The sequence below is a fragment of the Gobio gobio genome (assembly GCF_949357685.1).
Source record: "Gobio gobio genome assembly, chromosome: 25".
NCBI lineage: Eukaryota > Metazoa > Chordata > Actinopteri > Cypriniformes > Gobionidae > Gobio > Gobio gobio.
This window is the reverse complement of record NC_137121.1, coordinates 1,087,103-1,103,124: the sequence shown is the minus strand read 5'-3', so window position 1 is coordinate 1,103,124 and position 16,022 is coordinate 1,087,103. Positions and strand designations below refer to the sequence as shown.

The following is a 16,022-nucleotide window of genomic DNA, read 5'->3' as shown; positions in this document are numbered from 1 at the left end:
AATAATAATAATAATAATATGAGCTGTAAATGATTTTGTCCTTATTATCACTTAGCAGTTTGTTGCACTGTTCTTGTAGTTGCTTAACCCAGCTTAGCTGTTTTCACAAAGCTTTTATTACTGCAGGCATACAAAATGTATTATAATGCATTAACATTCTCTTTATTTCTCTTTAATATTCATTGATGTTTACTAATGGTAATGTTATAATTTTTTTATTTAAATGCTTATTTATATCTACAATATTTTATTCTACAGTTATGGGTGAGATGGAGGCCACCACCACACCTTCAGCATCTGAGAGTACGTGTTCACACAGTAATAACATGTAACACACATTTGAGAACCGTAATTCAAAAAGACAATCTTGAAAACAGAATTGTAACTGATGGACAGTAAGACAGTACAACACTATACTAACTGATATATATATATATTGTAAAGCATTGCAAAACTGTTATTTTTCTTTTTTTATGTTTGAAATAGCAGACACTTCTACATCTTTGGACAATGCTGTTAAAAAGGACAATGTTTTCTCCGGTTTTGAAAACAAAGCTGAAAACGACACACAGCACAACATAGACCATAATAAAGACATGTTTTATGTGGAGAATGAAGTTTCAATAATTAAAAGTAAGTTGTAATGAAGTGACATGAAAGTGTTTTATATCTGAATAACTCTGAAAAAAAGAGACCACTTAACATTGATTTCTCAATGTTTTTCTCTATTAATTGTTTGCATGTTTTTATCTACTCTGGATAAACCCTGTAGACTCACATCAGCCCACTGATCATGTCAGTATTAACATTGAAAACACTGACTCTATGGTCAGCAATGAGCAAGAACTGCCGGCTCCTCTGAACACCAGTGATTCTGACTCCAAAAACAACGCAGAACAACAAACTGAGACACGAGATAAAGAAATGAAGCCAACTGATGCTGATAATTCAACACCAGAGACTTCCCCTAGCACAGCAGAAGCCAATAACCAGTCAGGAACATCTGATCCTAACTTAGAGAGGGAAACACCTGACACCAAAAACACAGCAGCTATAGAAATGAAGCCAACTGATGCTGATCATTCAACACCAGAGGTTTCCTCTAGCACAGCAGAAGCCGATAACCAGTCAGGAACGTCTGATCTTAACTCAGAGAGTCAAACACCTGACACCAAAAACACAGCAGATGTAGAAATGAAGCCAACTGATGCTGATCATTCAACACCAGAGGCTTCCTCTAGCACAGCAGAAGCCAATAACCAGTCAGGAACATCTGATCTTAACTCAGAGAGTCAAACACCTGACACTGAACCATTAATGAAGCAGCCTGAAGAGGATCATCAGCCGTCTCCAGAAAAACGACAAGGTTTGTTTTCACACAGATCTTTACATGATGAAGAACAGCATCTCCAGTAACAACTATGAGTGATATCGCTCATCTTTTCTTCTCATTTCTCCTTCTTGTACTTTCTTCATCTGAACATACGTAAAAAAAAAAAAACGTAATCACTTCCAATCTGTTTTAATGCGAATACTGATCCAAATAATGAGTAATTCCTTTAGAATGATCTACTTGAGTCATTACTAATGGGTTACTATGACCTTACCTTTCGAATTAATTATATATTATGCATTATTCAGATTAATTATGAATCTGTATCAGACTCTCCTCCAAAAACACGACTCTATATACTCTAAAAAAAAAGGCTCGTAATCATAGGGGAACCTTTTTTAGTGCTATATAGCACCAATTTTGGTGCTTCAGTGGTTCTTCAGCGGTTCTTCAGAGGTGCTATATAGCACCTTAGTCAAAGAACCAGTGAAGAACCGCTGAAGAACCACTGAAGCACCAAAATTGGTGCTATATAGCACTAAAAAAGGTTCCCCTATGATTCCGAGCCAAGAACCATTTTTGGTGCAATATAGAACCTTTTTTTTTTTTAGAGTGTAGGTTGTTTTTCAAGCACCTTATTACGACCTTTATATAATAATGACAGTGTCATGTTAACGTCTGTCGTCATTTGACATATGACTGTCATTGCCAATCAAAATGCGTGTTCATTTAAATACAATGTGTGCACTTTTTACTACCATTTGTATATTTTCGTTTAACAAAAATAATTTTGTATTAACAACTACACCCACCCCTCCCCTAAACCTACCCAGTGATTTATAGTGCATATACACTTTGAGCACATGCGTTCCCTGGGATCCAACCCACGATTGCATGATTACATGGTGACTATCAATTGAGCTGCGCAAAACTGTGACGCAAATAAAAGGAAACAAAGCATTAAAATGAAAGTGTCCTGTTGTCGATATAGGCGTATTGGTTAGAGGAAATATTGTTTAAAGTGTCCTTTCATTCTGAAGGCTATTGTGGATTGAGGAATCAAGGAGCCACGTGTTATCTGAACTCAGTTCTGCAAACACTCTTCATGACTGAGGACTTCAGAGAAGCTGTCATGAAGTGAGTTTGTCTTTGACTTGCTTGCAAGATTATGACCTTTTATTACACTATCATAGTAATGATAACAAATGCTGTGTTGCTCCACAGGTTAAACATAAAGAAGAGAAAAGATAAAAGTGTTTCTTTTCAACTTCAGAAGTTATTCAGGCATTTAAAGTCCAAAACTGGAAGTGGCCAAACAAATGGAGTCACAAATGCTCTAGACATTGGAAATGGTAAGTTGATGATTATGTGGAAAAAAACATCCCCACTCAAGTTTTCCTGAAATCACTTTGATTTTGAATGAGTTTGAATCCACAGAAGTTCTAAGCTGTTGTTTTATTTCAGTGTGTGAGCAGCAGGACGCAGCAGAATACTATCAGAAGATACTGAGTGAGGTTAAACCAGAACCAGCCAAGGTATGATCTGAACACATGATAAGGTGCTATGTGTGATTGAGTAAAACAGGAAATGTTTTTGTCTAAAGAGAAACTGTTTTCTATTAAAAACAAAACATTATCTGATAAGCCATGAAATAAGATGCTGAAAAAGTTGTCTAAGTTAACGTTAGTTCACCCAAAAATGGAAATTAGCCCATGATTTACTCTCCCTCAGCTCATCCAAGGTTTGAATGAAATTCCAGTGATGAGCAACTTGTCTGTCCACACCAGACGTAATACAACTATGAGATGCGACAAATCAATCAAAAACCACAGCCAATCAGAACAGTGTGTGGGCGGGCTCTCGCGACAAGCGTACCAGAGATAAAGCACATGAGCATTACCTGAGATTATGTTTTGTGTTGGTGTTCCAGCTGCGACATCACAGAAATATTGAAACTGTTTCTAAAATAGAATCATCACGTGTACCCATCGCGGCACGTTAGGACAAAAATGGAAAAGTTGCCTTTTAGCGCATCGGTGCGTCGTGGTGTTAGCATTTTTAACTGCAAGAGGCATTATACTTTCTGCGTAAGTTGAATAGGGAAGGCGGCTATAATGGATGGATGTACTTTTTGAGCTTCAAATTTTGGGCTGCCATTCACTGCCTTTATAAATCTTAGAGCCAGGCTATAAGAGCCAAGAAATCTGATTGTGTTCGTCTGAAAGAAGAATGACATACACACCTAAGATGACTTGAGCGAGAGTAAATCATGGGGTCATTTAAATTTTTGGGTGAACTATCCCTTTAAGTCTTAAAAGACACAACGAGCCAGATTTACTAAATGAGGCAACTTAGCGTGAGAGCAGTATAAACCTATAAAAGCACTGATGGGAGTGTGGAGTTCTGCGGTCGATCTACTAACAATCTTTGTTATTTCTTAGCACATCTGTATCTCTAGTTGATGATACATTTTGTGATGTTTAAATAAATTAGTTAATTTAATCTGTACAGCTGCTCTGGAGAAAACAGTGATGTCATCGTCCAGCTCAGTTTAGTTCTCATGTAATGGTGTCAATGCATTCAGATCAGATAATGATGAATATTAAGTGTTCACAACTAGGCAAGCCAGAGGATTTTTAAAGCATATGCCATTGAAAACACGTCTTCCATGTCGCAGCTCTGAATAAGATCTATCTGTATAAAGCTCCTAGTTTCTCAAACGGTGGGTCGTGGAGTGTTTAGTCAAAGAAACAAGACTTCTTTTTTTTTTTTTACAGTGCACCCGTAAAGTATTTTTTTTCCATAGTTTGTTATGTTACAGCCTTATTCCAAAATGTATTTGAACCATACCCCATATGGCACACACCTGTCTATATAAGGTCCCACAGTTAACAGTGCATGAGCACAAAACAAGCTATGAAGTCCAAGGGATCGTCTGTAGACTCAGAGACAGGACTGTATGGAGGCTCAGATCTGGGGAAGGGTACAGAAACATTTTTGCAGCTGAAGGTCCCAATGAGCTCAGTGGCCTCCATCATCCGTATATGAAGAAGTTTGGGAGCACCAGGACTCTTCCTAGAGCTGAGCGATCGGAGGAGAAGGGCCTTAGTCAGGGAGGTCAAGAACACGATGGACACTCTGACAGAGCTCCAGCGTTTCTCTGTGGAGAGAGGAGAACCTTCCAGAAGAACAGCCATCTCTGCAGCTCTCCACCAATCAGGCCTGTGTGGGGGCGGGGCCAGACGGAGGACACTCCTCAGGAAAAGGTAAATGACAGCCCATCTGGAGTTTCCCAAAGGCTCCCAAAGGACTCTCAGACCATGAGGAACACAATTCTCTGGTCTGATGAAACAAAGATTGAACTCTTTGGGCTGAATGGAAGAACCCAGGCACTGCTCATCTCCTGGTCAATCCCATCCCTACAGTGATCGTTGGGGGGCAGCATCATGATGTGGGGATGTTCTTCAGCCGCTGGAACTGGGAGACTAGTCAGGATCCAGGGAAAGATGAATCCTTGATGAAGACCTCCTCCAGAGCGCTCTGGACCTTAGACTGGGGTGAAGGTTCATCTTCCAACAGGACAACAACCCTGAGCACACAGCCAAGATAACACAGGAGTGGCTCCGGGACGACTCTGTGAACATCCTTGAGTGGCCCAGCCGGAGCCCAGACCTGAACCCGATTGACCATCTCTGGAGAGATCTGAGAACGGCTGTAACCGGCTCTCCCCATCCAACCTGATGGAGCTTGAGAAGTCCTGCACAGAAGAACGGGAGAAACTGCCCAAAAACTGTGCGTCTCTGTTCCCTTTCAGTTGGTCACATCGGAACGTACAGGAGAATTGAGATTCCAATTCGTCGGTACGTTCCAACGTGACTTTTTGTGTTTTCCTCCTTAAGGGAATGAGTGTTACATACGTAATCGAGACATTCTCTGCTGCACTTCCTATAGCAGCAACTATCTCAGTATACCAAGCGCTAAATCAGCTAAGTCATGCTTTTTTGGCCATTAAATAATGGCACCAATACAAGTAAACTGACCATCACAAACCTTAGTAAATCATTTAAATACTCCCCTCTCATAAATGTTGAGTCTCTAAAAGTAAAACTCCTAGAAATGCACAGGCAACAAGGTCAGTTGAAAATATCTGTGTCCAGAGGTTTTCATTGCTAATTTCTCACTGTGTATCTTTAGTAAACCTGACAGTCGCTTTTAATTCAATTCAATTCAATTCAATTCAATTCAATTGTATTTGTATAGCGCTTTTCACAATACACATTGTTTCAAAGCAGCTTTACAGAAAGTGCATTTCATAAATGTACATTGAAAAATGTTAGAAAGAGAATGTTAAAGAAAAGTGTTAGAATAAGTTAATCAATCATGTATTAATTTAGGCTATAACAACGCTGGCGTTGAGTCGTCTCTTCACAGGCATCGAGTCGTCTCATCACAAGGGCATCTGGGCCCGTATTCATAAAGAATCTTAATGCAAAGAGTAGCTCCTAGTGACAAAATTCTAAGAAAATTCTTAGAAATGTGGGCGTTTACTCTTAAAATTAACTAAAAAATCTTAGTAAAGAAAAAAGTAATTCAGAAAGCATCTTAACCCTTAAAAGAGGTCTTAAGGTCAAATTTGTTAGGAGCACGGACGAGGACTTTTAAGAGGCTTAAGAGTTTCTTTAGCAGTGGAGAAAATGGCAGAAAGACAAAGAGGGAGAAGAAATGTGTTGCAGACAATGGATGACAGTGACTTAATAAGACGCTATAGATTAGATCGTGCAGGGATCATGTTTGTTGCATTAAATCCAACTTTCAAACCACCAATTAAATAGACATGCCAGCAATCAGTGTAATTGGAAAGAGTGGAACAATGTTTATAGTTCTAAGCCAATCAAATACCTTATAGGAAATTAACAGCATGGTAAATAATAAAAGGATTTATATACACTGAAAAAAAATATTTGTTGAATTTACTAAAAAATGTTATCGTAAGTGGTCGCAATCAATTTATTTGATCTCAATTTAAACAAAAACACATGCAATTCCCATAAAACTAATTCATTTTTTCAAAGTAAAATCAAAAAACTAAATGTAAATTATTTAAACGAGCACAAATTAATTATGCTTAATTTAATTGGGCCATAATCATTTTTTTCAGTGTACATATATATAATGTGTGTGTGTGTGTGTGTGTGTGTGTGTGAGTGAGAGAGAACGGTAAAATAGGACAATTTGCACTTGAAATTTCAAAGTGAAGGCTTAGAATAGACCCTATAATTAAAAGCGCTCCTTTTTTCCCCTTTTTGGACAACCAACCAATCACAGTCTTCAAAAGACTGTGTCATACGTAGCAACGGGGTCAGCCCTGCCTCTTCACTAAGATAAAAGTTTTTGTATTTTCCTTGCTCAGAGTTGCTCTCAGATCGGTCCCGAATAGCTCTTAAGCTAAAACTCCTATGTAAAAGTTTTTAAGCTAAATTAGGAGTTTTCTGAGAGGACTCTAAGAATCTTTATGAATACGGGCCCTGAAGTCTCCATGAGAGGCTGGATACAAACTGGAGCTGACGAACTAGTTACCTCGGGACTAGTGTCCCGAGATAACAACAGAGAAGCAGATGGGAAATAATTAGCATAGCTGCTGTTCAGAATATTAATGCTTTTGATCCGATTTAACTGTAGTATAAAAGGTATAAACGCTTTTAAATGCCAAAAAAGTTAGTAAATCTGGCCCTATAAAATATATACCATTAAAACTAGTCAAATATCATGGGCTTAATCCGATTCTTAAGTGATTCACGTTTTGGTGTAATTTTGAAATATTTTACAGATATTCCAGGGAAAGAAGAAACACTCGACCACCTGCAAACATGGGAACCACGAACCCGTTGAGGAAATAAATTCATTTTTTTCTTTGGCCATTGCTATGGACTCTGATCAATATAAAATTAATGTAGTAAGTATTATGAGATAATAAATGAAGTCATTTTACCATCTGAACCATATCAAAGTAGTATTTAAAAATATTGGTGACACTTTATAATAAGTATACAATAATAAACTATAAGTTAAAGTTAAGTCATAGTTTGGATGAAGGAGAAACATCTGAGACAAGCTAGCATTGCTTGAGCTTGAACGAAAAAACCTCTAAGCAATAAAATATTTATCTAATTAAAATCGTCAGAAAATGCTTTGAAGTTTAATTTTACAGTTAGAAAAAAAAATTGTAATCCAGGCAGGAATTGGGGTTGTTTGTTTGTTTTGGGCATAAAATCCATACAAATTAATTCTTATGATTTTGTCACCATGTAAATTTGTACACATTAGTATAAGTCCAACATGAGACCATAAATCCAGAGTCTAACACGAGTCAGTTGTATTGTTTGCCATGATTTCTTATTTTTAAAACTGTTTTTCAGCAAAAGAGTTTGAATACACAGTTTGAAGTAATGCTCATGGATGGAGAGGATCAGTTGTTCTGTGAAAAATGCAACACTTTGATGGACATGGAAATGGTGAGCTTCATATTTTACTTACATATTTGTTTTTGTTTTTTAATGTAGAACTTCAATAGTCTTCAATACCAAATCTCTTAAGTGTTAATGGAAAGATGAGCACTTGAGATTTAAAAACATGTATTCTGTGGGAGATATTGTTATCTGAAAAACCCTATCTGACACATGAAACAAAGGAGAATAATATTGGCAATATACCGTAAATAGTATATATAACATATACAATTGAATACATGCTGACTTTATTCTAAATGAGATTATATTTCTTTCAGAAATGCACCATTCCTGAGCTGCCAGAAGTGCTGACTCTACATCTGCAGAGGTTTTACTTGGATTACAGCTACATGATTTACAGGAAGAACAACCGTCCTGCTGAAATTCCTCTCCAGTTATCAGTGCAGGTTTGACTACGTTGTCCTTTACACCACTCTTTTTTAAAGCTACAACTTTTTAATGTCTGATTCTGACACTTCATTTATACCATACAGCTTCTGTGAATGTGCTCCATTGATTTACTTTTATTGGTTTATGTGTGTGTAACTGTATTCATAACCAGCTAAATATTAATTGGGGCAACATCGGTCCTAGAGGGCCACTTTCTCACCTTCCCATGTCTTTCTAGTTATCCTGAAGACCTTGATTAGCTTGTTCAGGTGAATTGGAGGTTGGTGCAACTCGGTAGGACAGCGGATTGCAGGACAGATTTATATAGAGCAGGGATCTCCAATTTTGCTCCTGGAGGGCCAACATCCTGCAGATTTCAGCTCCAACCCTAATCCAGCACACCTGTTTCACCTGAGTCACTTGATAATTACAGACAGGTGTGTTGGAGCAAGGTTGGAACTGAAGTCTGCAGGACTGTGGCTTTCCAGGAACAGGTTTGGACCCCCCTGCTATGGAGTATAGACATTTTATCAGTCAGACCTTCATAGGTGTAAGCATAAATGCACACAGTACTTTAACAGCACACAATATTTAAATTAAATTGATTATCTATGCCTCTTTCAGGAAGAGAACAAGGGTCTTCATAAGTATGACCTGTACGCTTTAGTCCATCACACTGGTTCCCTCAGTGGTGGTCACTACTATGCTGACATCAAATCATTTAAGAACCAACAGTGGTATCAATTTAATGACTCCACGGTGTACAGGGTGAGTTTTTCTTCCTCTATTGATATACTCAATAAACAGATTCACAGCTACATGTCCAAAAGCTCATTTTGTGTGGACATGCAGTAAGTCGCATTGTCAAACCTCAAGTATGCAAATATATTTCTCAATTTAGACTTCTGAGTACTTGATTTATTTGGGTACCAATTTTTAATTTGCCATTATGTTCTTACAGATTCAGAAAAAGTATGATGTCAGGTATGAAACTTTGTGATGTCACTTAATAAAACAAACTACTTTAACATTTGTACTAGTGTTTTAGTGCACAATTTGTATAATCAAAGAACTGCACATTTCTGCCAATCTTAATTGTAATGTAAAAAAAAAAAATGAAAATATGTATTGTGAAAAGCGCTATATAAAATGCACTGTGGTATCATCACTGTAGTGCCTTTAAATCTTGCTTTTTTCAACAGACACATCACCTCTGACACGGCATGCTTGGTTTTCTTCAGAAAATGTAAGAATACTTTACAATATTATATAATATCTGCTCACATGTATTTATATATACGATAATTGTTTTTGAGGTTTAGCTTTGTCTATGAAAACTAGTATCAAGGTAACTATTATACTGGGAAAATATCAACCCAGACTCATCTGGAAAACATGTCTCTACCTATAGTTATTTATTTATATGGCCTCAAAACTCTTATAGTAAAGCGCATGATTTGTAAACTAATGCATTTTATGGCTCTGTGGCTTTGAAAACTTGCTTGGTAGCCCCACTGCTATTGCATTGCAACTTGCTGCACCAAAAATCTGCCGTTGGGTTTATAATCAATTTTGAACCTTGAACCTTGATGTGAAGTTGATTGATTTTTTTTTAAATCCTGGTCCTGGGGACCCACAACACTGTGTCTTCCTTTCTTTAAAACAACTAATTTAGATCACCAGATTATTAGCTGTCAGATAGGAGAGACACAGAAAATGTGCAGTGGGTCCCCAGGAACAAGATTGAAAACATCTCAGGTTACACATGTAACCCGGTTCCCTGATTGGTAACGAGATGCTGCATTATAACGTAGTAGCTGGAGCTGGAAGCACGTGTGGAAAACAAGCCAATCTCATTGAGAGAGCAGTCAGGTGAAGTAACGTGAGTTTGTCACAAAGACCATAAATAGATGGCCAAAAAACGTGTCATCAGTTAAATGTATAACCTGAGACATTTCCTTTTGAGTAGAACACAACGCTGTGTTGTGACATTAATGCAATGGGAATGTTAATACCCCTGTTGTCATACTGAGAGAATGCATGACCAAGGTATGTGAAGTGAGATGGTCCAGTGGGTTAAACCATGGAACTGATACACAAAAGGTTGCTGGTTTGATCCCAGCGGTCACCACCAGTGTGTCCTTGAGCAAGGCCCTTTACTCCATGTTGCTCCAGGGGGATTGTCCCTGTAATAAGGGCACTGTAAGTCACTTTGGATAAAAGCGTTGGCCAAATGCAGAAATGTAAATGTAAATATGAAGTATGCATAAAGTCCTGAAGTGAAGTGACGTGTGGCCAAGTATGGTGACCCATACTTGGAATTTGTGCTCTGCATTTAACCCATCCAAGTGCACACACACAGTAGTGAACACACACACACCGTGAACACACACTCGGAGCAGTATTGCTGCGGTGCCCGGGGAGCAGTCGGGGGTTTGGTGCCTTGCTCAAGGGTCTCACCTCAGTCGTGGTATTGAGGGTGGAGGAGGGCGCTGGTTATTCACTTCCCCCACCAACAATTCCTGCCGGACCTGAGACTCAAACCTGAAACCTTCCGGTTACAAGTCCGACGCTCTAACCATTAGGCCACGACTGCCGGCAGGGGCAGTCCTGGCCTAAGGGACGGATTAATCCAAAAATGTCAAGTCTGGGGTTAATCCTAATTACAGCAATATACATGAAATGTGGAAAGGTCTAGCCCGCCACATACACAAGCATAGAAAATAAATTCACACAAATCAGAGACATCAGTTACTCAGATGTGAAGCATATTTTGTCAGAAAGATTTCTAGGCGTAGTGGCCGGAAGATTGAACTAACCTAAAAGGACCTGAGACCCTGCGGTAGAATCCACCCCCAGACTATAAAACCGTATGCATGTGTGTGCGGAGAGGACCATCCTACCACAGCAAACATTCTGTAAAGGAGCACATTTGACTAAATTGAGGAGGCCACACCCCGTTTGTAGTGGGCTCTGACATCTAGGGTCAAAGCCAGCCTGCGAAATACCGTCCACGATCAAGTGAGATAGTATCTGTTTGGAAACAGACCCTGCCCTGACCTCTAAAGCAGGTAAAAAAAGGAGTTATCCAAAGCAGATAAATCCTAAAGGCCCTGACTGGACACACAAGATGCAGGCTTTCTTGCTCCTTGATACGTGTATACAAAATAAAGCAAGGGTGTAGTTACATTCAAGCTGTTTTAAGGCATGAAGATTTTTTTTCACATGAAAAAACATTTAGATATGTTATTTGGTACAATTATTGACTAAAAAGGGATTTTTAGTAATGTTAGAGCCAGAAACAGAGCCATCTTAAGGCTCTTCTCTGAGGCTGACTCCAAAGGATGAAAAGCAGCCTCTCATGATCCCAGGAAGGAATCTGTGACCTGCAGATTGGCCTCAGCTGTCTGGCACTGCAGAGTAAACAAGACACAAGGGGATTCTGCCCCACAGAGGCTCCATTAATATGACTGTGGCAAGCAGATAAAGCTGCCACACTTTAAGCATAGCAGGTGACAACCCTGCCAAAAGGAGCTTTTGCAAAATCTCCAGCACTGAGCAATCGGACAGTGAACCGGGTCAATTTGGTATGCACACCAATATTCAAAAAGACACGCCTTCAGGGTGTAACGTTTTCTGATAGAAGATCTAGTGTTTAAAATGGCCTCAAAAACCTCAGTTGAGATCCCGACATTTGAGCTGGTCCTCCTCAGGTGCCAGACACATGGCTTCCATATTTCCATCTGAGGATGAAACACAGTGCCCTGGTCTTGAGAAAGAAGGTCTCCTGGTTGGAATCTCCATAAGAGAGCCTTCCAAGAGAGATATCAGGTCCGACACCCTTAGGTAGGGCTGGGCGATATATTGCATGACATTGTTAAGCGCATCTAGTCAGTAAAGCCGGTTCCTTGATTAGTAGTAAATCGCCATCACCTGCTTTCAGATGGAGCGGCATTTACTACGTCCGTGATAATTAATGCGATATGTTCTTTTTATATTCCCTTTTTTTCCAGCTCCAAAACAACAAGCACATGAAGCAGATGCTCAGCAAGGAAAGACGGTCATGAGATCAAACAAATCTGAAAGACCTCAGAAAAACAGGACCAGTAACCCTGAAGACCCTGTCATTCCGCCCCATCAGCCCTCTGATCATGTCAGCATTATCATTGATAACACTGACTCTACGGTCCGCAATGAGCAAGAACCGCCAGCTCCTCTGAACACCAGTGATTCTGACACCAAAAACACCGCAGCACCACAAACTGAGACACGAGATATAGAAATGAAGCCAAGTGATGCTGATCAGTCAACACCAGAGACTTCCCCTAGCACAGCAGAAGCCAATAACCAGTCAGGAACGTCTGATCTTAACTCAGAGAGGGAAACACATGACACTGACCCATTAATGAAGCAGCCTGAAGAGGATCATCAGCCGTCCCCAGAAAAACAACAAGGTTTGTTTTCACACAGATCTTTACATGATGAAGAACAGCATCTCCAGTAACAACTATGAGTGATATCACTCCTCTTTTCTTCTCATTTCTCCTTCTTGTACTTGCTTCATCTGAACTCACAATAAAAAAATATTTAATCTTAAATAATATACAAATACTTGTTTATTATTTAAGTACTTAAGTACCAATTTCGACATTTTCCCATCACTCGTATCAGAGCTTCAACACACTTCTCAACACAAACATCATGCATAAATCATCAAGAGCATTGCATATGTTGTATGATCTGTGGACAGTTAAAATGCCTTTATTGTTATTCTTTTTTTTTTTCAGATTTAGGAATTACAAGGAGGACTTTCTTGGAGGTCAGTCACTCAGAAAGTCCAGAGCCATCAATACATAGATCAAACACTCGGTCAAAAGAGGATTATGTAAAGTCTCTGAAAGAAATAAAATACACTGAATGCAAAAGTCCTCAGAATGACAGAACCAGCATTCAGATGTTGCTGAAGCCTGAAGAATATGCCCTTCTGTCACATCAGTGCACTGATGGAGATAATCAGTCCAAACCAAACCAAACGACTGACATTGAGCTCCATGAAACTACACACAATGATTCAGATTTAGATAATGATGAGGCAGGAGCACAAGAAATGAGACGACTGCAAGAAACAACAGCAAATGAAACAACTGTCAGAAGAAAACAAGGAAGAAGAAGAAAATGTCAACCTTTGAATTCCTTTTCAATTTACTTCATTGTATTTGTATCTATTCTTATACTTACATTCATTTTTCTCTTGGTTTTTCAGTTATAGTCTCACTCCTGTCGATATTCAGATAAGCAAAAAGCAACTATACCAGTGAAAATACAATTAAATCTTTTTCTGGGGTTATTTCATTTAGAATAGATAGACCGAAAAATGAAGCAAGTAGTTTAGAAGTAAACTCTTTGGTTTCCCCATCCATGTCTTTGAATGTCTGGTAGAATTATCAGATTTGATGTTGATTGTCAGATGTAATGTGGATAATCTGCTAAAAAAATGGCCATGTATTTACCATGAAGCATGATTTTATTTCTGTTAATTTCTTAAAATATACAGATCAACATGATACCTTTTCTCAAAGGATGCTATTAAAATGATTTCAAGAGATTTAAATGACTCAATTTCCCATTAAAACTGAACAGATTTGAATATATTGTGTTGTTGATCACATTAAAGATTTAATTCATTTTAATTAAGATAATACCTAATGTTCAATAATCTGAGGAAATAAAATGATTTTTTTTTTTTCAACAACAAAAAAAACTTTTATTTAAAGCCAATCTTTTCATATTTCATTCAAAATACGGTTTGTACATTTAAAAAAAAGTCATTGTGAAAGGACCAATAATAAAATGTGTAAAGTGTCAGCTGAGGATAAAACTGGTCTTATTCATGTAGCCTACATTTTAACCTAAATGTGAAAAGAATGAAAATACATGAAAACAATGTAATAAAAGTCTTGAGTCTTACGTTCTTGAAGTTTGAGTATCTTAGTTTCATCTGCAATGCATTTAATGTAGTAGCCTATTGTGTTCCTGGAGAAGCCTGAAATAAAGGTTTTCTGCTCAAAGTCATAATAGCTAACAGGTCATTCATATGAGCAAACCATTAATGAGATATGATAAATTATTGTATTTTAGATGTCAAGCCACTGATGCTGCCTTCCAATTATCCTTTTAGAAAATGAAATGTGGATTAATACATAAGCCTGAGCCAGAACTTTATTACATTATATGAACTATAGTAGGGCTGGACAGTATGGCCAAAACTTTCATTTTTCTTTTTCATATCAGTCAGTACCAATAGTTATCAGATATTCATTTACCAAGGACTTTTCCCCACATATTTATAGACCTTAAGAATGAATGTCTTTGTTTACAATGAATCTGTCACAAACTAGTGTAGATCACAACTCATGGAGGCCAAGGAGAACTTGGAACAGGAACTTTAACTATAGTCTATAGATTCATGCAGAAAAAACACCATTTACATAGACGACAGACAAACCCTGAGGGAGAACTGAGGACTAAATACACAGGGCAACTGAGGAATACAGGGTGAATGGTATAACTAATTAACAAGACACAGCTGAACAGATGAACTCATAATGACGGTGACCATGGAAACAAACAGGTGATGGGAAACAGAACAAAGGAACATGTGACAAAAGCAAAAACAGACCAAACATGTAACAATCTACGTTTTACTTTAGGGCCCCATGAAATCCGTTTTTATTTTCGGCTAAATTCTGTGTTTCTGGATTCCATAAAGTTTTATGATAACTCAATCAAAGAAAATATAACCAATAATTTAAAACAAATGTTTTTAAATATGATGCACAACAAAACGGTATAAATAAATAAAAAGTCTTAGTTGTAAGATTGATATATATATATATATATATATATATATATATATATATATATATATATATATATATATATATATATATATATATATATATATATATATATATATATATATATATATATATATATATATATATATAGGGAGTGCAGAATTATTAGGCACGTTGATTTTCTGATCATATTTTTTTTCCAGGCACATTTGACCAATTCCAAACCACAGTAATCCTAATAACTACTATTGATTTAGTATTTAATAATGTATAAAGTGATATATAATTGTTCATGAAGGCTGGAAATGAAAATCACCTTATATTCAGGTGTGCAGAATTATTAGGCATGTTTTCTTTTACAGATAAATTGAGCCAAAAAAGAGATTTAACTCAGACTGAAAAGTCAAAAAGTATTAAATGCCCATGAGAAGGATGCAATACTAATGTAATACTAGACATTGCAGTTAAGGCATGGCCATTGGACAGTGAAATGCTCGTTGGGTCAGCAGGATCTGACAAAAACAGGTGGCGGAGAAAAGACACCTGTTAACTGCAAAAGAATGAAGAATTAAGGTGAAGAATTAAGGGTGAAACCATCAGGAACCCTTTAGTCTCCAGCGCCACCATTTTCCAGAGCTGAACCGACCTGGAGTCTCCAGAAGTGAAGGTGTCAGGATCTCAGAGACTTCAGTTAGGTAAAGAATCCTAAAAAATTACCCCCACTAGATAAGAATCACAAGCTGAAGTGTTGTAAAATACACGAAGAAGGTTTTTTTATAGGCTTTATGGACCTGAGAATGACTCTTGAAGGACCAGCACCACATCCTCTAGTACCACTGTTTGAAGAATTCATCTTCCAGAATCTGGCAGTACGTTTTGGGAGTTCATTTTAGTCCATCCTGAAGTCCGTTTTGCAGAGATGGACTAAAAAAGAAC

At 37.8% G+C, this 16,022-nt stretch overlaps 1 protein-coding gene across 1 annotated transcript; it reads left to right on the top strand.

The window, feature by feature from the left end:
• The first annotated feature begins 12 nt into the window (after positions 1–12).
• Positions 13–14,204, top strand: LOC307121893 (uncharacterized protein). Its single transcript, XM_079809674.1, has 14 exons — positions 13–303; positions 487–633; positions 773–1,366; positions 2,374–2,470; positions 2,558–2,685; positions 2,798–2,868; positions 7,161–7,286; positions 7,750–7,845; positions 8,118–8,246; positions 8,854–8,997; positions 9,191–9,213; positions 9,432–9,475; positions 12,243–12,683; positions 13,017–14,204. Exons 1-14 carry the CDS (start codon positions 186–188, stop codon positions 13,496–13,498), a joined length of 2,640 nt encoding a protein of 879 aa, XP_079665800.1. The 5' UTR covers positions 13–185; the 3' UTR covers positions 13,499–14,204.
• The last annotated feature ends 1,818 nt before the right edge of the window (positions 14,205–16,022 follow it).

Coding starts and splice junctions, on each gene's coding strand:
- LOC307121893 (XM_079809674.1), top strand. CDS start 186: ATGTTTACTAATGGTAATGTTATAATTTTTTTATTTAAATGCTTATTT. Junction 2,471..2,557: donor TTCAGAGAAGCTGTCATGAA/GTGAGTTTGTCT, acceptor GTTGCTCCACAG/GTTAAACATAAAGAAGAGAA. Junction 2,869..7,160: donor TTAAACCAGAACCAGCCAAG/GTATGATCTGAA, acceptor AATATTTTACAG/ATATTCCAGGGAAAGAAGAA.